Consider the following 26,942-nt stretch of genomic DNA (forward strand, 5'->3'; position numbering starts at 1 on the left):
CTGTTTGTCTTTTTTCATCCACTTGTGACAGGGGCTAAAACACAGGCTGCCAAGAGCACCGACTAGCTGGGAGGGGCAGGAACCTTGCTGTGACCAAAGTGAGAAGAGGTGGGGCTTGAGCAAATTAGTTCAAATGATGAGACAGGGCACTTACACAGAATGAAAATGCAAGGTTGCAAATTCTGCCCAAGGGAGCTGGAAAGGGGAACTGCGTGATGAATGCGGGTGGGGCAGGGGGTGGGAGAGGTTCAGAAAAGGCAGTATTGGCTGCGGTACAATTTGCTGCTTAGCTTCTGCTTTCAGCATCTGCTGTGACCAGATGGTGTGCAGTGATCTCTCTGGCCAACTGAGCCAAGGAAAGAGTAAAACCTCCCTAGTATTTATAGACTATAGGCTGTGTCTGAGGGGAGCAAATTGCCCTGTAGCAATTAGCAATTTCTCTCACTCTCTTCCTATGTTTTACTGTATCTTTCTCTCTCTCAGAAATCTTTGTGTTTTTTTTTTCTTACTTTTTACCTTTACATTTTATTACTTTTGAAATGGAAGTATTATTGCCTTGCAATATTACATTAGTTTCAGGTCGATATTTTTATACATAAATGATCACCATCATAAGTCTAGTTACTAAGTGTCACCATACAAAGTTATTACAATGTTATTGCCTATATTCCCTATGCTCTACATTACGTCTCCATGACTAAGTAAGTCATTTTAACTGGAAGTTGGTACCTCTTAATCTTCCTCACCTACTTCACTCATCTCCCCCCCCACCCCCCCCTCACCCCCCGCCCCCACCATGACAACCACCAGTTTGTTCTCTGTATCTATGAGTCTGTTTCTGTTTTGTTATATTTGTTCATTCAGAGATCTTATCTTTGATCTCTAAGTGGTCTATTTTGATATCCTGGTCAAATATTTCCAAATCCCTAAGGCTCCCCCTCCTCCCCTCTGCTCTCAAATGTAGCTATCTGGAAAGGTTTTCTTATAAATGGCTGGCCTTTCATATCCTCGGTGATTCTCCAATTTAAGGAACAATCCCATTAAAAGGGAGGAAAATTTTCACAAACTCCCTTCTCATGCTGTCTGGAAATATTTTTAATGACAATTACATTATTTAAATAATATAAATTATTATAAAAGTATAAATTTCTAAATGTCCTTATGTTTATAGCTTTTAAAGAGCTATCAAATTACAGTTATAAATTAAACACCAACAAAACCAGTAAAGTTAATAAAATCAAAATAACATCATTACTTAATGTGACAGGGAATATTTGGATGAAATAAAATCACCTGCAACATGAATGTGGTAGTGACAGGTACAGGGTAAATTCTTTTGCACTGGGCATCCTGCACCACCTTTGCTGAGCTATCCTTGATTCTCCCCCAATTTTGCTTTTTCTTGGTTTCTTCACTCCACGGTGTGTCATGTGGCTGTCAGTTGGTACTGATGCATTGTTTTCACATTGCTTGCTTCTGTTAATGTTTTATTAGATCATGACAACTGGCACTTTGATATCAAAAAGAGCAAGCAAAAATGAAGGTATGTTATGAGAGGATCATGCAGATGATCTAGAACTGTATTGTCCAACATGGCAGCCATTAGCCATATGTGGCTACTGAGCACTTGAAATGTGGCTAGTCCAAATTGAGCTGTGTGTAGACGTAAATACATTCATATCATGTTTTGCAAAAAAAAAAAGTAAAATATCTTATTAAAAATGTTTAAATTGATTCCATGTTAAAATCACATTATTTTGGATACATCAGGCTAAATAAAATATATTATCAAGATTAATTCCACTCGGGTTTTTTATTTTTGCTTTAAATATATATATATATATATATATATATATATATATATATATATATTAGAAAATTTAAAATTACTTATGTGGCTCAAACTCTGTTTCTATTAGACTGCACCTTTCTAGAATAATTGTGTGTGTGTGTGTGTGTGTGTGTGTGTGTGAGTGAAAGAGAGAATGTGTACAACAAACTGAAAATACCATATAAAAATTCTCATAGGGACTTCCCTGGTGGCACAGTGGTTAAGAATCTGCCTGCCAGTGCAGGGGACATGGGTTTGAGCCCTGGTCCGGGAAGATCCCACATGCTGCGGAGCAAGTAAGCCCGTGTGCCACAACTACTGCTGCCCCCGTGCCTAGAGCCTGTGCTCTGCAACAAAGAGAAGCCACCGCAATGAGAAGCCCACACACCGCAACAAAGAGTAGCTCCTGCTCGCCGCAACTAGAGAAAGCCCGCGCGCAGCAACGAAGACTCAATGCAGCCAAAAAATAAACAAATTAATTAATTAATTAATTAAAAAAAATTCTCATAGAAAACACGTGGGTAATAAAGAGGTTCCCAGAGGTTTAAACCACTGCTCTATCATTTAATGGCTGCATTCTCAGAAGCCAAGGTTACAGAACCAGCATAGGACTTTCCTTGTGGCTCTCACTCTAGTAGCCTCGTGATATAATATCTCTGTTGTTTTCCCACATGGCTTCCTTATTAAAATATTTTGGGGAAGGATCCAGGCACTTCCATCCCTTCCAGAAAATAGGTACTGCCTTACCTGGTCATTTTACTGCCATTTGATCAAAGATTGTTCCCCATTGAGGAAATATGAGGTAGGTTAAAAACAACAACAAAAAGTGAGAATGTACTCTCTGGGTAAGCAGATGCAACTATTTCCTAAGCTACACAAGAACTGCTGAAATTCAGGGACTGCATCTGTTTAAAAAAATTGGTCTAAAATAATACTTAGCCCAGAATTCTCTGGCGGTCCAGTGGTTAAGAATCTGTGCTTTCACTGCCGAGGGCCCAGGTTCAATCCCTGGTCGGGGAACTAAGATCCCACAAGCCACGCAGTGCCACCAAAAAATGAATAAATAAATAAAATAATACTTAGCCAAACATTCAGTTGCATTACTTAGCAAATATTTGCTACATTTCTATTTGCTAAATATCTCATACAAGGCTCCACAGTAGGCACAGTTAAAATACAAAGATAAGTAAGTCAGGGATTTGCTTTCAAGAAGCTGGTCATCCAACCGAGGTAATAAAATATGTCAAAATTTCTTCCTTTTTAAATAGCAAACGTTGATTGAGTAAATATATGTTCTAGAACTGTCTAAGGGAGTTCTATACCTTATTTAATCCTCACAACCCTAAGAGATTGCCCGCATTTTACAAATGAGAAAACTGAGGCAAAAAGTTATGAAAATACTCAACGTTATATGATTATTAAGTAGCACTGGCAGGGTCCAAGTACAAATAGTCACCTCCAAAATATGAGCTTTTTAGTCGCTATTCTATCTTGCTTCTCTTTTCAAAAAGAAAGAAGAAATTAATATTAGTATTTGCTTTTAGAGAAAAATAGGAATTATACAGAAAAATAGAAAAGAACATAAACTCTCAGTCCTACCACCTAACAAAACAGCTGTTAAATATGCAAATACTACTCTTTAACTTCAACTATAATTATATTATAAGAAAGATATATCAATAGATACAGGGCTACAAGAGTTCAGAGGTAGGAAAGAGGATTTCCTGCTGGATCTTGAAGGACAAGGTAAGATGTGGATGTTGGGGCATTCCAGGCAAAAAGAACTGCAAGCACAGGAGCATGGACTCAAGGAGGCCCAGGACTTATTGGAGAAACAGCAAGAAGTTGTTTGGCTGGAAAACCACCTTGAGCAATGAAGCTAGAAAACTAGAAAACTAAAGGCCAAGTCATAAAAAGCCTAGAATTCCTCTACCTTTCATCTTATCAGTACTGGTAATACTGCACTAATTACCATTTATTCCTGTGTCAATCTCCTCTGTTAGTCTGGGAATTCCAGTCTATATCACCATTCATTGAGCATTTATTGTGTGCTAGGCACTGTGCTGAGCACTGGCAATGACAAATAAACAAGCTTTGTTTTGCCCACAAAGGAATTCACAGTCTAGTGGGGAAGAAAATGTAAGATAGTTCTGATGGAAATATGAACAGTGTGGGTTTCTGTCACTTGCATCCAAACAAGCCTGGCTAAAGTAGACTATTACCAACATATCTGGCCATGGTTTCCCCTTCTCTGTGCCCTACTTGTACCCTATAGAAGCCAGATCACAGGGAGGAACAAAGAGGTTCTTGGAAAATAAAATCAGTGATCAAATCAGGAGTCTAGTGGGATGGGCCAGATAGAACTAAATGGCAAGTAAGATAATGACTGAAAAATGCCTGTGGGATTTGGAAACTGACACTGGAGAGCTTGGTGAGAGTATTTTCTGTGGGAGGGCAGGCACCCTGCAGAATGTGGACTGACTGGTGTTGAGGAACAAAAGAAATGGTAATGTTGTGGAGATAGTGGATGAAGATTGTTATTGGATCAGGACCCTTTTTCAGATGGTCTTTTGGGTGCCTGAGATAACTTAAAGGAAGATAAAAATGTATTTGTTTCAAAGGCCAATAAGCACATGAATAGATTCTCAACATCAGCCAACAGGGAAATGAAAATCAGAATCAAGAGATACCACTTCACACCCACTAGGATGGCTATAATCAGAAAAATACATAATAGCAAATGCTATCAAGGATGTGGAAATATCAGAACCCTCAGATATTGGCCTGTGGGAATGTAAAATGGTGCAGCCAATTTGGAAAACAATCTGTCAGTTACCCCAAAGTTTAAACATATAGTTACCATATGACCCAGCCACTCCTAGGCATATACCCAAAAGAAAAGAACACATTCATCCACACAAAAACCAGTACAGGAATGTTCGTAGCAACAGTATTCATAATAGCCAAAAAGTGGAAACAACCCAAATGTCCATCAACAGATGAATGGATAAACAAAACATGGTATATTCATACAATGGAATAGTGTTCGTCCATAAAAAAGAATGAAGTACTGATACATGCTACAACATGGATGAATCTGAAAAACATGATAAGTGAAAGAAGCCAGACACAAAACACTACATATTGTGTGGTTCCACTTATATGAAATATCCAGATTAGGCAAATTCATATAAAAAGAAGGTACACTAGTTGTTGCTAGGGGTTGGGAGGAGGGAGGCATGAGGACTGCTAATGGGTACCGGTTTCTTTTTGGGGTGACGGAAAAAAATGTTCTAGAATCAGATAATGGCTATTGTTGCACAACTCTGTTAATACACACACACACACACACACACACACACACAAACACAGGAGCGTACTTTTTAAAAGGGTGAATTTTATGCTATGTGAGTTAGAGCTCAACTTAAAAATCAAATTAAAATTTAAAAAAATTTTTGGGTAATTCCCTTGCCGTCCAGTGGTTAAGACTCGGCCATTTCACTGCCGTGGGCCTGGGTTCCATCCCTGGTTGGGGAACTAAGATTCCGCAAGTAGCACAGCACGGCGGAAAAAAAAAATTAGAAAAATTTTTGCGCTCACAGAGGCCCCTTAACACCTAGGGAGATGGAACGGGCAAGACGTTAGTAACAATTCGAACCACACACAAGCTCAGCCGCTCTTCCAGTCCGAAGACCGCAATTCCACCACGCCTCCGGGAGCGGAAGTCCCGGCCTAGAGGCTGCTGATTGGCTGAGGCGGAGGAGCGGGCGGTGCGAAAAGGGGCCTCTCGAGACCCTCTCAGCGGGGAGGAGCAGAACGAAGCCTTAGCTCGCGAGATTTTGTTGGTTCCGCATTTTGGGTCTGTAAGGTGGGGGAGGGGGGCGAGGCCGGTGCAGTTGCTCTCACCTGCTTGCCACGGCTCGATCCCGTCTCGGAGCAGCGGCGGCGCGGGCTTCCGCTGTCCGCTGGCTGAGGACCTTCCGCTCCCCCTTGGTCCCGCGTGGGCTCCGAATCCTGTCCGCGGCAGGGGCCAGCGGCCCCTCCCCTCCCCTCCGAGGATAGAAGATGAGCTTCCTCTTGTGAGTGTGGCCCGGTCGAGGGCTCCAGGGCTGAGGGCCGAGGCCCGGGAGGGGCGGACGGACGCCTGAGGCGAGGGCGGGTCCCCGGGCCCGGGGTCGGGTGCCTGGCGCCTGCTTTGCCCGCGCTCGGGGTCACGGGGGAGACTTGGATGTGGGCAGAAGCAGAGGGAGATGAAGGTTGAGGCAAAGGAAGCGGAGTGAGAAGGTTGGGGAGTAGAAAGGCCCCGAGGCCGGTAGTGCCTCCAGACTTTTCCGCCCGAGGGCACCTGAGGGCAGAGGGACGATCTGGGGGTCTCAATTTGTCCCGAGTCTCGAGCCTTTTAGTAACGATCCATGCTGACTTAGCTTTTTACTCCACCGTACGTCCAGCTTTATTATCGTCAGTATTAAATTACCCCCGCGGAAAAATGCCGCCCCAGGAATATATGGGAGTGCCGCTGAAGTTAAGCTGCGGGCCTTGCATCCAATTCTGATTCAGCCCACTTTGTGAATTTGTATAATTAACTAACTTCTTTTTAACTCAGTAGAATCCTATTTTAGAGATAACGTCTGGGCCCAAATGAGCCTTCAATGGGAAAGTTTGTAAATTCTCTGATGATTCTTAATCACATTAAGGTTTGAGAAGCATTGCTCTAGCACCTTATTTTTCTCAGGTGGCTCTCTTTACCTAGCATGTTGCTTAAAAATATGTATTGTATGAGCGAATAAATAATCCATTTTCAGTTATGGGCATCACGCACATACTTGACATCTAAAATAGTGTTTCATAACCAGAGTTTACCCCGTTTCTTATTGTGAGAAGTTTGGATTCTTTCTTCCATTTTGCTATTATAAAATAAGACTGCTGAGACTATCTTTGTCTAAATCGCATTTCCCCTCCTTTGGATTATTTTTTTAAGCGTATAGTCTTCAGAGTATGATTACCATATCAAAAAATCTTTATGATTTATATTTTAATTGTAAATTTCCATATTACTAGAAACCACCCCCACCCCAGTCTTTTTTTTCTGTTAGTGCTTTGTTTGTGGATGCACAGTTCTTATTTGCTTTTTGGACCTAAATGTGAGGCTGTTTATTTCTTTTAAACTTTGTTTTGTTGATGGACATTTGAGTTTCCACTTTTGGTTATTATGAATAATACTGCTATGAACTTGGATGTACGTATGTGTTCCTTTCTCTTGGGAATTGCCTGGTTGTATGGTAACTATGTCTAACCTTTTGAGGAACTGCCAGGCTTTTTCAAAGCACTGCACCATTTTGTCTTCCCACCAGCACTACATGAGTTTCAATTTCCCCACACCCTCCCTAGCACTTGTTAATTGCATTTTTGATTATAGCCATCCTAAGTGGATGTGAAATGGTACCTCACTGTGATATTAATTGGCATTTCCTTAATGACTAATGATGTTGAGCATCTTTTCGTGTGCTTATTGGCCATTTGTGTATCTTCTTTGGAGTAATGTCTATTCAGATCCTTTGACCGTTTTTTAAATGGAGTTGTCTTTTTGGTTTTAAGTTGTAAAAATTCTTTATCCTGGATACAAGTCCCTTATCCCTATGATTTGCAATATTTTCTCCTACTTTGTGGATTCTTTTCACTGTCTTGATGGTACCATTTGAAGCACAAAAGTCTTAATTTAGATGAAAATCATACTGAACCTTGAGACATCATTTCTTGCTAAGTACGGAAAATATTTAGCTACCTGTCATTCACAGCTTGTTTCTATTGAAAGGGCCATTCCCTCTAATTTAGTACTTCCTTATTAAATTTAGCTCTTTATCATGTTAAACACAAACTTTACATATTTGATTTTTATTGTTTTCATAACTCCTTTTTACTTCATAATCAGTCTTATTTAAAATTCAGATTACTCAGGTGAAGTGAAAGTCCTCAGTTTCATTCCCTTCCCCTTCCTAGAAGTAATCACCACTATCAGTTTGATGGGTGACACTTTCTATGCATTTATAAAATGGGCTTCTGCTGTGCATTTCATTCTGTAATATGTTTAACCATGTATTGAGATCTATCGGTGTGCATTACAAGTACCTCTATCTTGTTATTCTTAACTACTGTATGGTATTCCATGATGTAGATGTGTCATAGTTATTCATTCCTCTACCAGTAAGCTTTAGGATCATTTCCAGGCCTTTCGCTATTAAAAATCAATCTTGGGAAACACATCCTTATCCATATCGAGGAGAGACACCTAGAAGTAGAAGGGATGGATTGAGAAGCATTTCAGTGTTAATAGATATTGCCGTGTTGCCCTCTTAAAATGTTAATGCACTTTGACCATTAGTGAATTAAAGGACTAACTTCGCTCTACCCTAGCCCACATTTAATGTAATTGTTCTGATTTCTGACACTCAGGTTAAGGAAAAATAAATCTAATTTTAATTGAACAGCTTTTCATATGTTCATTTGTCATTCTGTTTTTCTTTCTGAATTGTGTATTCATCTCCTTAGCCCATTTTTCTAAAGCATTCTTTGCCTTTTTCTTAACAGATTATAAAAGCCCTTTATAATTTAGTTAATACTTACGTTGCAAGTACTTTTTTTTTGCTACTTGTCTCCTTGTTCTGAATTATTGAAGTTTTAATTGTTACGGTTAGAAAGCTGTCCATTTTTTCTGAGCTTTGTGTCATGTTAGGAAGACCTTCCTTATGCATGGTGTGAGATAGGAATAAAAACTTATTTCCCCCCCCCCCTCAGAACCAGTTGTCTCATTTATTTTCCCCGCTATAAAAACTCTAAAATGTTAGTGCTACTTCTCTGGTTTGCTTGGATGGCATCACAAATATTTTGATACAGAAAACTGGATTTTTGAGCTATACGAACCTTAGAGCTAACACCCTCACAGCACTATTAGGTGAAAATTGAGGCCAAAGGAGGTTAGGTTTCTCAGGCAGTCACAGAGTTAGTGGCAGATCAAGAACCAGAATCCAGGTTTTTTCTTCTTTTGGTTAAGGTGCCCTTTCTGTTACACCAGACTGCTTCATGAGGCATAGTAAAATTGCCTTCTATGTGAAATTGTGCTGCTAATCCTGTTTCTATGTAGGGGAAAAAATTTAACTCTTTCTTTTATTGTGTTTATTCTCTCCTCCCCTACCCCCCATCTTGGCACTTTTCAGGGAATATTTTTTAATTTCAAAACAATTTATATGCCTAAAATTGTCAATCTGCTTCTGGTCCTAAAAATTGATGTACTTTTACTTTTAACCTAACAGTAGTAGCCGCTCTTCTAAAACATTCAAACCAAAGAAGAATATCCCTGAAGGATCTCATCAGTATGAACTCTTAAAACATGCAGAAGCAACTCTAGGAAGTGGGAATCTGAGACAAGCTGTTATGTTGCCAGAGGGAGAGGACCTCAATGAATGGATTGCGGTTAACAGTAAGTTTTTAATAACTTTCAACTTTACTGGTTTATAAGAAGATTTTGCTAAAATCTTTTTGTTAATGAATTTTCTTATGGGTGTAGCTGTCTTAGTAAAACAGATTATCTGTAAAGAAACATGTAAGTACAAATACATCCAAAGTGTGTTCTCTTCAGAGTGTACCTGATTGTAGCTTGTGTGGTTAAATAGAGAGACCTGAGGAGAAATGAAGAGTACTTTGGGGTAATCTCTGAGGAGAATGGTCTGAATTGCTGAGTAAGGTCAAATGAAAGATTGATAAATACAAAGATTCTACCTGTGGTGGACATGACTTTGTAGGGATCCATCTTCATAGTTGTGCCCCGACTCCCAGCAGCTTTCATCTGCCTGTGTATACAGAAAAGTCAAGTACAGTTGCTATGGTCAGTCACTTGATTATTGTGAGTTAGCAGTAGTCAGAAGAAAATTGAGAGATTGGGAGAAAACAGAGGGACCCATGAGCTGAAAGTCACTCTGAATTCAAGAAGTAAGGGCATGACATGGAAGGATATGCTGAGGCTAGAGATTTGAATATTAGTGTCTATCATTTCTGAGATGAGATCAGTTCTGGATGATAGGGTTTAAGTCCATTAGGAATTTTAGTTGTTCCAGGAATCTTTAAAACTTTTTAATGGAAAATTTCAAACATACAGAAGTAGAGAAACAAGTAGAATGAATTCCCAGGTATCCATTATCCAGCTTCAAAAATTATCAATTCATGGCCAATTGTGCTGCTTCTGTACACTACCCTGATTATTTTGAAGCAAATCCCAGACATATTATTTTATCTATAAATATTTCAGTATCTAAAAGATAAGAACTTCCCCTTTTAAAGGTAATGACAGTGCCATCATTCCTTTATGTTATCAAATATCCAGTTAATGTTCACATTTCCTCTGATTGTCCTATAAATGTTTCTTTTTTAAAAAATATAAGGGGAGTTCCCTGGTGGTCCAGTGGTTAAGACTCCCGCGCTCCCACTGCAGGGGGCCCGGGTTCAATCCCAGGTCGGGGAACTAGATCCTGCATGCCGCAACTAAGAGCTGGAGAGACCAAATAAATATTTTTATGAAAGTAAAGAATAAAAATATATAGTTGGTTTAAATCAGGATCCAACAAGCTCTGTACATATGTTTCTTGAATCTCTTAATTCACAGGTTGCCCCTCATTGCAGTTATTTTTCCTTGCTATTTTTGTTGTTGTTGAAGAAACCAGTTTGTTTTCTACAGAATGAATTTTGCTGGTAACATCCCCAAGGCATCCATTATCTCACTCTTTTATTTCTTGTAAATGTTAGATCTACAGCAGCACTGTCCAAGAGAACTTTCTGTGATTAGGCAAATGTTGTATATCTTCACTGTGGCCATTTAGCACTTGAAATGTGTCTACTGTGACTGGAAACGAATTTTAAATTTAACTTCATTTTAACGTAAATTGCCCTGTGTGTCTAGTGGCTACCATGTTAGAACAGATTTGGAGTTTTGATCAGATTCAGGTTTGATTTTGTTTAAGACTACTTCGTAGGTGGTGGTATATACTTCCAACAGTATAGATATTTCCATAGTGTCTAGTTATCTTTTTATGTGGTATTCAACTGTTGATAATCATTGCCTTGGTCAGTGTGGTCCAATAGAAATATATTGTGAGCTACAAATGGAATTTAAAATTTTCTAGTAGCCACATTAAGAAAAATTTTATTTTTCTCAACTCATTAAAAAGCCATTATTCATATTACTAAGAGAAAAAAAAATCAGGTGTAGAACTATGTAATGTGTTATCTTTTGTGTTAGATGGGATAAAGAAACTTAGGGGGCAAGACACAGAAAAAATTAGTATAGTAGTTACCTGTGTGTAGGGGGGAAGTTGGAGTGGTTGGAACTTAGATTTTTTACTGTATATATATATATATTTTTTTTCTTCTCATCTCTGATTAGATCAGAGATCAGAATTCATTTTTTTTTAAATTATTTATTTATTTATGGCTGTGTTGGGTCTTCGTTTCTGTGCAAGGGCTTTCTCTAGTTGCGGCAAGTGGGGGCCACTCTTCATCACGGTGCGCGGGCCTCTCACTATCGCGGCCTCTCTTGTTGCGGAGCACAGGCTCCAGACGCGCAGGCTCAGTAATTGTGGCTCACAGGCCTAGTTGCTCCGCGGCATGTGAGATCTTCCCAGACCAGGGCTCAAACCCGTGTCCCCTGCATTGGCAGGCAGACTCTCAACCACTGCGCCACCAGGGAAGCCCCTTTACTGTATATTTTTATCTATCTTTTGGCATGTGAACCATGTGATATATTATCTATTCAGAAAACACCCCTTTTTGTAACCTTATTCAAATTATTATCTTTTATTCTTTTTTTTGATTTTTCTTAAATTGAAGTACAGTTGATTTACAGTGTTGTGTTAATTACTGCTATACAGCAAAGTGATTCAGTTATACATATACATACATCTTTTTTTTATGTTCGTTTTCATTATGGTTTACCATAGGATATTGAATATAGTTCTCTGTGCTATACAGTAGGACCTTGTTGTTTATCCATTCTATATATAAAAGCTTACATCTGCTAACCCCAGCTTCCCACTCCATCCCTCCCCCAACCCCTTCCCCCTTGGCAACCACCAGTCTGTCCTCTATGTCCATGATTCTGTTTCTGATTCATAAATAGGTTCATTTGTGTCATATTTTATTTTTAAATTTTTATTTTTTTAATTTATTGATTTTATTTATTTATTTTTGGCTTCATTGGGTCTTCGGTTGCTGTGTGTGGGCTTTCTCTAGTTTCAGTGAGCGGGGGCTGCTCTTCGTGCGGTGTGAGGGCTTCTCATCCTGGTGGCTTCTCTTGTTGCAGAGCACGGGCTCTAGGCGTGGGGGCTTCATTAGTTGTGGCACGTGGGCTCAGTAGTTGTGGCTCATGGGCTCTAGGGCGCAGGCTCAGTAGCTGTGGCACACGGGCTTAGTTGCTCCGCAGCACGTGGGATCTTCCTGGACCAGGGATCAAACCCATGTCCGCTGCACTGGGCAGGCGGATTCTTAACCACTGTGCCACCAGGGAAGCCCCTGTGTCATATTTTAGATTCCACATGTAAGTGATGTCATATGGTATTCGTCTTTCTCTTTCTGACTTACTTCACTTAGTATGATAATCTCTAGGTCCATCCACATTGCTGCAAATGGCATTATTTCGTTCTTTGTTTTTTGGCTGCACTGTGAGGCATGTGGGATCTCAGTTCCCTGACCAGGGATTGAACCCATGTCCCCTGCATTGAGAGTGCAGAGCCTCAACCACTGGACCACCAGGGAAGTCCCATATTTCGTTCTTTTTTTATGGCTGAGCAATATTCCATTGTATATATGTACCACATCCTTATCCATTCATCTGTTGATGGACATTTAAGTTGTTTCGATGTCTTGGCTATTGTGAATAGTGCTGCTATGAACATAGGGGTGCATGTATGTTTTTGAGTTATAGTTTTGTCTGGATATATGCCCAGGAGTGGGGTTGCTGGATCATGTGGTAACTCTATATTTAGTTTTCTGAGGAACCTCCATACTGTTTTCCACAGTGGCTGCACCAATTTATTGATACATTCCCACCAACGGTGTAGGAGGGTTCCCTTTTCTCCACTTCCTCTCCAGCATTTATTATTTGTAGACTTTTTAATGATGGCCATTCTGACTGGTGTGAGGTGGTACCTCATTGTAGTTTTTATATGCATTTTAATTAGCGATGTTGAACATCTTTTCATGTGCCTGTTGGCCATCTGTATATCATCTTTTATTCTGAAGGCATCTGTTGGCCTTCTTCAGCTTTTGATTTTTCTTTGAGACTTATTGCTCTAATCAACTGTTCTCAAACCTTTTGGTTCCAGGATCCCTTTATTCTCTTAAAAATTATTGAGAACCTTAAAGGGCTTTTAATTATGTGGGTTATATTTAGTGATACTGTGTTAGAAATTAAAACTGAGCAAGTTTAAATACTTATTTTAAAATACATGTTAACATAAATATATTTTTATGAAAAATGACTATTTTCCAAAATAAATTTTAGTGAGAAGTGTGGCATTGTTTTACAGGTTTGCAAATCTTATTTAATGTCTGACTTAATAGGAGGTTGGCTGGATTCTCATATCTGCTTCTGCATTCAGTCTGTTGTGATGTCATACATCATGGAGCCTCTGGACAACTCCACTGTGCCTCCTGAGAGAGAGTGAAAATTCAGAGCAATTAAAATGTTTCTGACCTCACAGATTCCCCTCTGAAACAGGGGATCTCTGGACCATATTTTGAGAACAGATTATAAACCAGCACACCATCTGGGCACACTCTTTGTTTTGAATGACTATTGAATGCCTAAGTATTACTTTCTTAGAAACATGACTAATTTAAGAGGAAGGTTTATAAGTGAGGGAGTTTCTATAAAATTCCTTTTGACATGGTGGAATATTGATTTGTTTTCTAAGAAACTTGGAAAAGCCCTAGTTGATTTTTTAGGTAGTCTTTTAGATGGGGAACTAAGACATTTTTAAAAAAGCTTGCCAAGGCTTATGTGGTTCTCTTTGCACAGAGTAATATGTTTCACTCAGTTAAGTTCATTTCTTACCCACTTCCTCTTCTGTTTTCTGCCAGATCTAGCTGAAGCTCCTTTAGGAAGTACTCCTTGACTATCTCAGCTCCTCGAGATGTTGCCTTTTCTCTGAACTCTTCTAGCACTTATTGTTGGCCTTTGTATGCTATCTTCTTATATGCTGTATTACTCCTCTCTTTTAATTTTGTCCCTTTTGTTAGCTGGAGACTCTAGGGGAAGGGACATTATCCCCTGTCTTTTTTATGTCCTCAATATGCACTAGGTCTCAATTTTTTATGATGAACTAGATTTTTTAAATGCCTGACACAGCTGATACACCTTCCTCCAAGTATATTCCGCAACGCTTTTCTTCTCTTTCCCAACACAAATGATATTGTCTGGTCCAGATTGGTAAGAAGCTATGGATTTTTTCATTTGCTTGTATATGATCAAATTGTATATTCTAATGTAATAATCACCATTACGTTAGAATTATCCCTAATATTTTATTTTCCTGCTTACAGGCTGCTTAAAAGCTTAGTATATTAAAAGTGAATATATATTAAAAGTTAACTTTACTTAGGTGTAACAACTTAGAAAGAGAATTTATAGTGCCCCTGGATTGTTGAATCTCCTGAGGATTCTTGGCTGAATCCTCCGACTGAGAGGTCTGATGTTTTGTTGTGTTTACACAGACATTTTAACACAGTTCTGCTATTATCTTTCCAGCTGTGGATTTCTTCAACCAGATCAACATGTTATATGGAACTATCACAGAATTCTGCACTGAAGCAAGCTGTCCAGTCATGTCTGCAGGTCCAAGGTACATATACTGGCTATTATATAGGTATTTGAATTATTACCAAATAAAGCTAATCACCAATTGATATAAATTAAATAATAAAGACTTGTTTTTCTTACCCATTTGCTTGTGAAAACAAAAAGTTTACCTATAAGCTTTTAGCTATTAAATACTTTGGTATGTGGTACCCAGTATTTTGATTTTTTATAACTGCATTATATTAAGTATGAATATTCAGTAGTAGGATTGAAAGTAAAGAAATTTGAGTTAGGTTTATCTTGCTTTTACAAAAGTTATTTTTTTCAATTTTATTAACATTTATGGTTCTGTTTCTGGTTTTTAAATTAATTTCTTGGAAGAGTTTTTAGTTGACCCTTTAATATTTGATTTTTTTTGTTGTTGTGCTTATTTACTGTTAGTTACCTCCAAATTGTGCTGCTTTAGTTATCTGGCTTAAAGATGCTAGATTACAATTTTTTTGACTATCATAAATTTCTAGAAATGTTGAGAAAGAGATGGAACTCTTTATCACCCATAAAGTTAAGATGTGATGGAATTAACATTTTAGTGTGTCCTTCTGGCCTTTTTTCCTATAACAAATGATTGATTTTATGTGATGATAGATGGTAGCAAGATATTTACCTCTTGGGAAAAAATAGTCCTTTCTGAATTTGCTATAGATGTAAAGGAAAAAAAGGGCCCCAGTGAGTTTGGGTCCTATTTTTATTGTGTTATTTTAGGAGAGATGTTTTTTATTTTGTGAAGTGTTAAGTTTTATTCCTCAAACTTTCTATCTTTGGCTTAAATACTTCACACAGTAAAGTTTTGATTAAGTCTTATTAATCATTCTAGCTCAGCAAAGATGAAGTAGAAAAAGACGCATGCCTAAGATTGTTTCTTTAAAACCCTCTCCAAGAAACAGGGTTTTATAATCTTGGCTCCGTTGATGATTACTTAATGTCCAACAAGCTCAGAATGTGGTGGATCTATCAGCACCTTACGCAGTCCTCAACACCCTCTGTCTAACAGACAGGAATGCAGTTCCTTTGTCTTTCTCAGGGCTGTGTTGTAAAACAGATTCTGGCACAGCCAGCTGCCACACTGGCTTCCTTTTCTTTTCCATTTACCATCACATTTCAGAATACAGTGTAACTTATGGTCGGCCCTCCGTATCCATGGTTCCTCTGCATCTACGGATTCAACCAACCATGGATCTTGTAGTATTTACTATTGAAAAATATCTGTATGTAAGTGGACCTTGTGTGGTTCAAACCCACATTGTTCAAGGGTCAACTGTACTTCTACAGGGAACTCTCAAGTAATCTTCAGTAGAACTTTAGGTAATTTACTAAATATATATACTATACTATACTGTAGTACTATATATATAACTTCTGTTGACAAACTGTGAGCCTACTTTGATTACAAGTTGCAACATGTTTTTGAAAACTTTATCACTAAAACTTTTTTCTCTCCAGATATGAATATCATTGGGCAGATGGTACTAATATTAAAAAGCCAATCAAATGTTCTGCACCAAAGTATATTGACTATTTGATGACTTGGGTTCAGGATCAACTTGATGATGAAACTCTTTTTCCTTCTAAAATTGGTGAGTTAATGTTGTAGAACTAATTTTCTTTTTAAATGGTAAATGTGTTATTGTCTTTTTAGTGCTCTATTACTATAAAAAAATGTAATAAAGACTGCCAAATTCCTCTCCAAAAAGGTTGTAAATGTATACTCCTTCCAGCCATGTTTGTGTCTGCCTGTGTTTCTTCATCAGTACTAGTTGTTACTCAGTTTTTCATCTTTTCTAATATGGGTAAATAAATTTCTAGTATAATGTACATTTTAAAAAATATCAATAACATTGAACATTTTTTGGTTTATTGATCCTTGTGTGTTTTCTGTTTATATCCTTTTTCTATTTCTTTATGTTAAGGTTATTAGCTCTTTGTCATGCATGTTGTGTGTATTTTTTCCCTGGGTTGCCTTATTGTCTTGTTTATGAGGTTTTTTTGCTATGTATAATGTTCTTATTTTGACCTATTAATCTTTCCCTTTATGATGTCTGGATTTTAATACAATGATTAGAAGGGATTTTCCTACTTACAGATTATAAAATATTTGTCCATGCTTTTATTTAGTACTTTTGTGGTTTTGTTTTTACATTTTATTTTATTTTTTTTTATTTTTTTTATTTATTTTATTTTTTTATTTATGGCTGTGTTGGGTCTTCGTTTCTATGCGAGGGCCTTCTCCAATTGCAGCAAGTGGGGGCCACTCTTCATCGCGGTGCGCGGGCCTCTCACTATTGCGGCCTCTCTCGCTGCAGAGCACAGGCTCCAGACGTGCAGGCTCAGTAATTGTGGCTCACGGGCCCAGTTGCTCCGCGGCATGTGGGATCCTCCCAGACCAGGGCTCGAACCCGTGTCCCCTGCATTGGCAGGCAGATTCTCAACCACTGCGCCACCAGGGAAGCCCCCTTTACATTTTATTTTAATCTTTGTTCTGTTGGAATTTTTTCTCAATGCTCCCTTTACTTTTTTCCAACTATAAATGCTAGTTTGTCCAGTACCATTTATCGAATACATGTGTCTTTTATCCCCTCATTATCATATGTGTACACCAAATTGACATATATCTTGGAGTCTTTTAATCTCTTTATCTATCGTTATAGAAATTCCACACTGTTTTAATTACCATGGCTATGTATCTTTGAACATCTTGTAGGGCTAGTCTCTCTGCCTTGCTCTTCTTTTTCAGAATACTTACAGCTATTCTGGAAAATTTGTTCTTCCAAAGAATTTAGAAACATTTTGCAAGGTAAAAAAAAAAAAACCTGTGAGATATTTATTATGATTTCATTCAATTTGTAGATTAATGTAGGGATTCTCGTTCTCTTGACAATACTGAGTCTTCCTATCCAAGAACAATTCATATTCATTTATTCATGTCTTTTAATTATTTCTTATTTCCTCTGGTAAAATTCTGTATTTTACTTTATGCTAGTCCTTCAGGTTTCTTAAGTTTATTCCTAGGCACTTAATGTTTTTATTGATAATCTGGTTTCTAACTGGTTATTGTTTAGTATATAGGAAAACTGTTCTGATTCTTTTGGATTGGTTTTCTTGAGTTTTTAAAGTATATAGTTACATCATACTAAGATAATATTAATTTCACCTCTTCTTTTCTGATAAATATACTACTTGTGTAACTCTTATCTAATTGCAGTAACTAGTACTTCCAGAGCAATACTGATTAATGGTGATGATGGCAAACATCCTTTTCTTGTTTACTTTTATGTGAGTGCTTCTAGTATTTCAGCATTAAGTAGGAATCTTGCTTTTGGTTAGAGGTATGTGAATTTTTAAAAATCAAGTTGGTTATAGGGTTTTATCAGATACTCTTCTAGTATCTGTTGTTGATCATAAGGTTTTCTCCATTTTTTTTTAATGTTCTGCTGCAAGAGTATTTTTTTTATTTCTGCTATTTTGATTAAGATTTTGGCATTGGTATTCATGGATGTGATTGGTCCTTGTCATTTTCAGTATAAGGGTATCTTATGAACAACATATTGTTGGATTCTGTCTTGTCTGTTTGGGCTGCTATAACAAAAAATACCAGAGACTGGAGGGCTTATAAGCAATAGAGATGTATTTCTCACAGTTCTGAAGTCTGCAAGTCCCAGATCAGGAGCCAGCATGGTCAGGTTCTGTCATAGGTCCTCTTCCTGGTTTACAGATAGCAAAAAGCAGTGTTTTTGTTGTATCTGCACATGGCAGAGAGGGAAATCATCTTTGTCGAGTTTCTTCTTATAAGGGCACTAATCCTATTCATGAGGGCCGATGCCCTATGACCTAATCACCCCCAAAGGCCCCACCTGTTAGTACCATCATCTAGGGGGTTAGAATTTCAACATGATTTTGAGGGAGACACAAACATTCAGAACATAGCAGATTCCTTTTTGAAATCTAATCAGAGGCTCTTTAAGGAGAAAAATTTATATCATGTTGTTATGTTTGGTCTGTATGTTTTTGGTCAACTTTTCCGTTCTATAAAACCTTTTGTTTCCTTTCTCATAGATCCTTTATTGTGTATTGGGTGTACTTGAATGTGAAATTCAGCTTAGAAAGTGCTTAGATTAAAACAAATCACTTGTATTTCTTTATTAAAGTCTTTCCTCGGCTTCCCAATTCTTCACTGTTTTATCCTAATGTTCTGGAATTCTTTCCCCCTTCATTAGGCTATTATCCAGATCTTACTTATGCTAATTATTTATTCTTATTAGACAAAACTGTTTATTATTCATTTTTAAACAAATATATCCAACTTATTAATGTTCTTTTTAATAGCATGGGGCCCATTTGCAAATTCTGAGAGAAAAAGGATTTGACTTAAAAATCCATCTTTTTGGTACATGAATATAAGACCAAGTCCAGAAAAAACATGTCCATAAGCCCCAGAATAATGTGTGAAAAGGCAAGTTGTTACCAAGACTAGGGGTGGGGGATGGGGACACACACACACACACACACACACACACACACACACACACACACACACAAATCAGCTGACAAGAGCAAACTATACTAAATTTCAAGCTATTAAGGACTGGTTGAGAAATAAAGAATACAAAATGCAGGGAAGGAGAAAGTGACAGCCTTTGTTTTCTGAAAGATTAGAGAAAAGAATATGTTCAAGAGTAGTGTCGTGAAACAGACCTTTAAGGCCAACTAATCTAGGTTATTTTGGAAGCAGATGCCTTCTTATGTATTTGTTAACTATACTCAGTGCCAGTTGTATTGTCTTTCTCCTGTCCCTGTTTTCTAAGAAACATTGGTCTTGTCAACCAAAATTCTCAGGAATGCAACCAGTCACATCCCAACCTGCTCTGCTTGGAGAAAGATGACTAAGTCCTCTCCCAGTTCTTTTCTAAGGAGGTGTTTATATTCTTTGAAAAATAGGGAGGTGCTATTCCTTCCCTTTACAGAAAGTATTATTCCCCTTCTTAGACTATAGGAAAATGAAAATAGCACTTTAAAAAATTAAATAAAAAGTCGGGGGGCTTCCCTGGTGGCGCAGTGGGTGAGAATCTGCCTGCCAATGCAGGGGACACGGGTTCGAGTCCTGGTCTGGGAAGATCCCACATGCCGCAGAGCAACTGGGCCCGTGAGCCACAGCTACTGAGCCTGCGCGTCTGGAGCCTGTGCTCCGCAAAGAGAGGCCGCGATAGTGAGGGGCCCACACACCGCGATGAAGAGTGGCCCCCGCTTGCCACAACTAGAGAAAGCCCTCGCACAGAAACGAAGACCTAACACAGCCATAAATTAATTAATTAATTATTTTTTTAAAAAAAGTACATTGTTTATTAAAAAAAAAAAAAAGTCGGGGACTCCTAGTTTTATTTTTTTTTTTACGTATTTATTTCTTTAATTTATTTATTATTTATTTTTGGCTGTGTTGGGTTTTTGTTTCTGTGCGAGGGCTTTCTCTAGTTGCGGCAAGTGGGGGCCACTCTTCATCGTGGTGCGCGGGCCTCTCACTATCGTGGCCTCTCTCGTTGCGGAGCACAGGCTCCAGACGCGCAGGCTCAGTAGCTGTGGCTCACGGGCCTAGTTGCTCCGCGGCATGTGGGATCTTCCCAGACCAGGGCTCGAACCCGTGTCCCCTGCATTAGCAGGCGGATTCTTAACCACTGCGCCACCAGGGAAGCCCGGGGACTCCTAGTTTAAGAAGGAAAACTGGCTTTTCAGAGTACTTCAGAAGAGGAAATACTTTTTATTTGTAGACAGTAGATAATAATGACTCAAAGTGTGCCTGTCTTTTTCTTTTGCTTGGGAGAGTTTCCAGTCCTGGTTGAGTGTGTATGTGTTTGTGTAAAAAAATTTTTTTAGAGTTAAAAATTGCAAAAAGTAAAAATTTTCTAGTTATAGTCAAAAATACTTATTCTCCGGGACTTCCCTTGTGGTCCAGTGGTTAAGACTCCACGCTTCCAATGCAGGGGGCGTGGGTTCAATCCCTGGTTGGGGAACTAAGATCCCAACATGCCACGAGGTGCAGCCAAAAAAAAACTTGTTGCATTTAATTTTAGGAAGAAACTCTCTAGTATTAAACAACTAAAATTGTTTTTGATTCCGCATCATCTTGCATAACTTGATACCTGTGCCTACTATTCTAAGGCAGTCAGGGAAAGTGTGGTATGTGAGGATACCTCATATACTTAGGTTTGGGTTTTTTTTTTCCCTTGCCTTTAAAAAAAAAAAAAATAGAAATAGGCTTGTATTTGTGAATTTGTGTATTGGAGTTGCTCATGACAGCGTCTAAACTTTTCTGCTATTTATTTTTCTTGAATTGATAAAAGACTGATTGATACATACCTATATTACAGGTGTCCCATTTCCTAAAAACTTTATGTCTGTGGCAAAGACCATTCTAAAGCGTCTGTTCAGGGTTTATGCCCATATTTATCACCAGCACTTTGATTCTGTGATGCAGCTGCAGGAGGAGGCCCACCTCAACACCTCCTTTAAGCACTTTATTTTCTTTGTTCAGGTAAGTTGAACCACGTTGACTTTTGTGTCCTTTGACCTGGACATATCTGGATTGGTAGTTAATATAGAGTAATTTTTAGAGACTTATTTATAGATGTAGAGCTAAGCATGCAGGGTTCTCGTGTTTTGTTCCCTTTTCCATGTTTATTTCTTTGATGTGCATAGCAGCATAGAAACCATTACCCCCATTTTGGACCTTTTGCCTCTGGAGAGACCTGCCCCAGGTCTCTGGTTAAGATATGACAAGAAACACCAAACACTCAAGAAAGATTGTCCATACCCTCCTGTTCCATCGCCACTGCTGGGTAAAGGGATGCCATGGAAAAACATCTATGGTTGGGTTGTTTCATGAGATGTCTATGCCTAAAAGAGAAACTTTTGGAAGAACTCATTAGCTACTATCTTGGGTTAAGTTTCCAGAAGTCCACTTCAGGCCAAATCTTACAAAGCCAGCAGCTAGAAACTTCAAAAAGAACAACCCCCTTCAGAGGTGTGGCCTGTTTTCTCATGGGCCCTTAGTTGGAATTAGAACTTTTTAAAGTCAAAATAATTCACATTGTTTGAAAAAGATATCAAAGAATAGGGACTCGTTAGCCTAACTTTCGAGATATATAATTCTATATGCAAAATATAAATATGTCTCTCTAGATATTTTGGAGGGAAAGCAGGTAGCTTTATAGTAGATATTGTATGTCACAATTCTATGTGCCACACAAAGGAGAATGTACAGTGCTCTCTTCTTTGTCTTCCTTCTGAGATTATTGCATGGCATAGATAGAGTGTAGATATAGATACACGAAAGTAAAAGGTCTGCTGCCCCAGATGAGGCCACTATCAATGGTTCAGTGTATAGTTTTCAGATAATTTCTGTGTAAATGCAAACATTATACGATTTTGATTTTACACAGGATCATGCTAACATATACGGTTGCTTATTTATTAAGTCCCCTGTATTTTAAAACTGGGAGTAAAAATGACCCCATTTTAAAATGTTCATAGAGATTATTTCATCATTCTTTTGGATTTCAGAAAGCTAGGGTTGGGAAGCCCTTCTCTGAATGACATTTATAGAGTTTTAATTTTAGATCTGTTTTTAAATTTTATTTTTCTTCTTTATTTTAGGAGTTTAATCTGATTGATAGGCGTGAGTTGGCACCTCTTCAGGAATTAATTGAGAAGCTTGGATCGAAAGACAGATAAATTTTTCTTCTAGAACAGTTACCCTCTTGCTTCATCTACTGCTAGAGCTATCTCATTGCTTTCTGTTATAGACTAGTTATACAAACTTTAAGAAAACAAGATAAAAAGACACCTATTTTCTGTGTCTACTGATAAAATTGTCCCAAAGGTAGGTTGGCCTAATACCTTCAGAGTGAGAAATTCAGGACACAGCTGAATCTGAGGCACTGTGTGACCACTGCTGTTACTGCCATAGAGCCATACTTGGTTGTAGAATGTGAGGACTAACCTGTAGTTTATTAGTTTACTTATTCTTTTATTGAAGAAGATGATCGACTCTGTTTCAGGTGACAGCATGATGGATATTAAGAATTTCCAATAATTTATTAACAGGTTTCCAGAACAAATTTCCTAATAATGCAATCACAGATCAGTTTTATTCTGCTTTTATTTTACAAATAGAAGAGGTGTTCTAAAATTTCCTTAAGATTTAGAACATTTGTGTCACTTTGGATAACCTTGTAGTTTGAAGTTTGTATGCTAGTGTTTTTATAGGTAAGATTATATATATATGTATATTTTTTCAAAATCCATGATTGCAGTTTAAATCATCATATGATATGTGGTATGGGAGTAACCAAAGTTATTTCTAAAAGGACTTTATTTTTTAACCTTTATTTTAATCTTTATTTGGTATTTTATTCACATAAACTTATCTAAATTTTTAGTGTGTGTGTATCAAATAATTTTTTAAGGCATCTAAGGATCGTCTTGCAGATTTTTATTTTGAAATGCTTCATTCAGATTAATTTTAATATGTAGGTTTTGTCTGAGAAAAGGAGAACTTCCAAAAAATATGACAGATTTGGGTCTCAAAAACCATTATTTTCATTCATGTTTGTTTCAGAGGCCTTAAAATTTGGATAGGAGAATGGAAGAAAGTACTTAGAGTACTTGACTATTTTATTTTGAGTTTTCCTTTAAAAAGAAACTACTTTTATACATTTTTATTGTGACTTGAGACTTAGTTAAGTGTAGTGTAGAAATGCACGAACCTTATCCAAATAAGGATAAAACGTAAGGAAAACCACAATAAAAAACCTTGAAGGTGTACGCATTTTATAACCCAGCTAAAAGTTTGATGTGCTGCCTGTTCTTTAATGTGTGTGTGTGTTGGGCGAGGAGGGGTAATATGTTTAAAGGAGACAAAATGGGATAAGTAAAAAAAAAACTTCATTCTGTTAATAGTCAAAGGATGGATTGGGATTTTATTCTGTTTTGTTTCTGTATTAAAACTTGAAATCATTCTGTTTCTATTGGGATAAAAAGAATCTTTTCCTTTAGTGAAGAAAAGATCTAATTTTCCTTAGGTTTCTAAGATTTAGACTGTTTAAAATGTAATGAGGCACACATATTACTAAAGGCTTGCCAGACTGGCAACACTTTAATTTCATCAACCTTCTTTGTTTCAGAGCTATGATTTTTTTTGCAAAGTACTCACCATCTTCCATCTTGATAACTTTGGTTGAGGTTAAATTTGATAGGGTTTTATTTTTATTTTTATTATTCCACAAGAATGTAAAGAAAAGAATTGCTTAGAAACTCCATTTTTGTAATAACCCAATTTCAATAAATTCTTAAATATATGTAGAATTTTAAAGGAAACAAAACATTTTATCTGATTTAGGCTGAAACTGTACATCGTTGTTTTGGGAAATAAAGAGTAGAAAAATCCCTTACGAAAAAAAAGAGAAAAGCCCTCTGTGAAACATTCCATAATCCACGTTTTAAGAATATCCAAAGTCCCTGTCAGGCATTCTGTATGTTTATGTTGATCATTTCCAAACAAGAAAGAAAGTTTTTACATGCCATCTAGAATGTTACTGACTCTTGACTTTGAACATTGTTGGCTTTAATTAAGTATGCAAGGAATGAAATATTTCTCACCTAGGATTGTACTTTCATCACTTCTAATATTTCACATATCATCAAACAAAAGGGTTCTCACTTTTCTCCATTTATTTTCAGTGATAGAAATCCTCCTTCTCTTCATGACTCAGCCCTAAAACTAACTAAAGATGGCCACATTTAGGACAGTAGTAGAGGCAGCTTAATAATGGGACATAAATTTTAAAATTTGTTGGTAATTTGGGAATTCAGGTAATTCAGAATGTCCTTTTTTTTAAAAAAATAAAAGCATTACTAGGTTCCCAAGCTAATCTGGCTTAACCAACAATGCATCTAAACATTGGTGTTAACAGTATTTGTTTACATCCAAGGCCAGGGAGTTGAGAACAGGAGAGTTGGAGGAAGGGGAGAGAATAGGGAGAGGATGACACCTTTCTGACTTGGCTGGAGGGTCAACCTTTGATTAAAGTTGGAAGAAATCAGTCTCTCTTTGACTCCTCTCAATCTTGATTTATCTCCCTGAGTAACACTCCCCTGGCTCCTCCTAATCAGAAGTCATCTCTCAGTGTCTGATCACTGCCCTTCACACCTGACTAAAATCATGGGTTGGACAGTACCTGCTAAATTATGCAGTTAATCCTATGGTGTTTTAATTTCCAGGCCTTTAAAAAAAACTTTGGGCCTGGAAAGTTTTTTTTAAAGGCCTGGAAATTAAAGCACCATAGGATTAACTGCATAATTTAGCAAGTACTGTCCAACCCATGATTTTAGTGCAGATTTTTGTTTAAATAGTGCAACTTCCTTGTACTACAGTTTTTGTATTGACAGCCAAATGTATCCTTTATTCTCCTCCAAACTGTGAATAAAGTGATTTTTAGTGGGCTGCCAGCTAACAAAGTATTTCCTTTCATCTTAGACTTGTAGATCCCTAGCTCATGTAGCTGCCTACTTGAGAAATGCACATCTGTATTCATCATGACACTGATAACAGCAAGAGGAAGGTTTTTCTAGTAATGCAAAAGCACGAGGAACAATTCTGGTGGTGATTTTAATTTTTCAAATATTGTTGAGGTTTCTTGATTATACTCTTGGCCTTCTCTCTGAGCAGTGAGGTCACATTAGAAGTGGAGAAGCTTCTAAACATAACATCATTACCTTATAAGCATAAATAAATCAGTACTGAAGAGTGTTAAGTCCTAGAAATTTGTTTCTAAGCAGCTCCAGTCATGGTGCTGGTGTTACCCTTGCCAGGTTGTAGGAGGCTGTCTCTCCTGTCTAGAATTCTGGCCTGAAAATACCAGCTGGTACACCAAACTAAGCAGCTTCAACAGGGACATTATTTCCTCCTAATATCAGTTCAGTAACTGGATTTGGTTTTTTACTATTGTACAATTCTGGCAAAGAGGGAAAATAAGTAGTTCCTCAGTCTTCCTTTGTTTTTGCATTAGATTTTGATATTTCAGACTGTAAAGGGCTTTGGGGGATGATATTGATATTACCTGTGATAGCAGTAATTTTATTGAAGCAACTGCATTGAAATTCACTTGGGTTTTCTCTCATTATCAGATTCTTTTCCAAACAAGTGTTCTGTAAATCCAAATGGATTACCAGTGTGATATAGATTTATTATAGAACAACATTCTATGTTTGGTCTACGTTGAAAATAGTTTAAGTTAGTCTTGGTTATCATCTAAAATATTTTTAAATGTTCTTTACATGAAAATTTATTTTGTATTTTTAAACCTTTAGGGGCTTTATCTATTTTTCTAAGTCAGTTAACTGTACTTTTTTTTAAAAAATATTTTGTATCTACTTTTGTAACTTCATCAGAATAAAATATATTGAAAGAAAGGAAGGACTGATGAAAGTATGTCTCAACACACTTGTTTCTATTTAAATGTGAAACTTGAGATTTTTGCAGGTTCTGTGGAAGGTTACCGTTGGTTACCATTTAGTAGTGAAAATGTTTTCTTAACTCTTAGAAGAAAGGGAAGTTCCTAAATGAACTAAACATCTTGTAATAGCAGGCCCACCCCCAAGGAACAGACTATGCCTCTGGATGCAGTGGCTAAAACCCATCCCAGACAAAAAATAAGTTGTCTCCTTCTTACCATGCTAACCAAGCTCTTGACCTCTTTTGAACATTCCTGGTTGTGAGATTGAGAAAAGGGAAGAGGAAAGACTACACTCATTAATTTTCTGACCTTGAAATTGAGTAACTGGGCTTATCTATAAGACACCCCTCCCCACCCCAAACAGACATTTTTCATTATTATAGGAGAAATATTACAGTTATTTTTAGAGGTTCAAATTACAGATGCCTAATTTTAGGTCCATTCAAAATAGCATTGCTAGAATTGTTTTGACCTTTTTTGAGTAGAGTTAATGAAAACTTAACGAAAGTGGCTAAATAATATGGGTTAACACTCATTTTGTATAAAGGTATGGGTAAGCTAGTAATCAAAATTTGGACTCTCTTTTTTGATGGTTATATTTCAGTAAACTTAAAATCTGTTGCAAAAGTGTTAAGTTTGTGAAGGTGTCTAATGGCTAAGTTTGAAAGCTATTTTTTTTTTTTTAATAAATGGAGAGATATCTTTATTT

General features: G+C 37.5%; 1 protein-coding gene across 1 annotated transcript; it reads left to right on the forward strand.

Annotated features, from left to right (window-relative positions):
- Nucleotides 1–5,653: 5,653 nt before the first annotated feature.
- MOB1A (MOB kinase activator 1A) lies at nucleotides 5,654–26,939 on the forward strand. Its single transcript, XM_007189015.2, has 6 exons — nucleotides 5,654–5,910; nucleotides 9,139–9,305; nucleotides 14,622–14,715; nucleotides 16,173–16,306; nucleotides 21,089–21,252; nucleotides 22,374–26,939. Exons 1-6 carry the CDS (start codon nucleotides 5,897–5,899, stop codon nucleotides 22,449–22,451), a joined length of 651 nt encoding a protein of 216 aa, XP_007189077.1. The 5' UTR covers nucleotides 5,654–5,896; the 3' UTR covers nucleotides 22,452–26,939.
- The last annotated feature ends 3 nt before the right edge of the window (nucleotides 26,940–26,942 follow it).

The sequence above is a fragment of the Balaenoptera acutorostrata genome, chromosome 12 (genome assembly GCF_949987535.1).
Source record: "Balaenoptera acutorostrata chromosome 12, mBalAcu1.1, whole genome shotgun sequence".
NCBI lineage: Eukaryota > Metazoa > Chordata > Mammalia > Artiodactyla > Balaenopteridae > Balaenoptera > Balaenoptera acutorostrata.

Bases quoted from the DNA above. Each gene is read 5' to 3' on its own strand.
- MOB1A (XM_007189015.2), top strand. The intron at 9,306-14,621 runs GTAAGTTTTTAA...TTATCTTTCCAG, and splicing joins TGAATGGATTGCGGTTAACA to CTGTGGATTTCTTCAACCAG. The intron at 14,716-16,172 runs GTACATATACTG...TTTTCTCTCCAG, and splicing joins GTCATGTCTGCAGGTCCAAG to ATATGAATATCATTGGGCAG.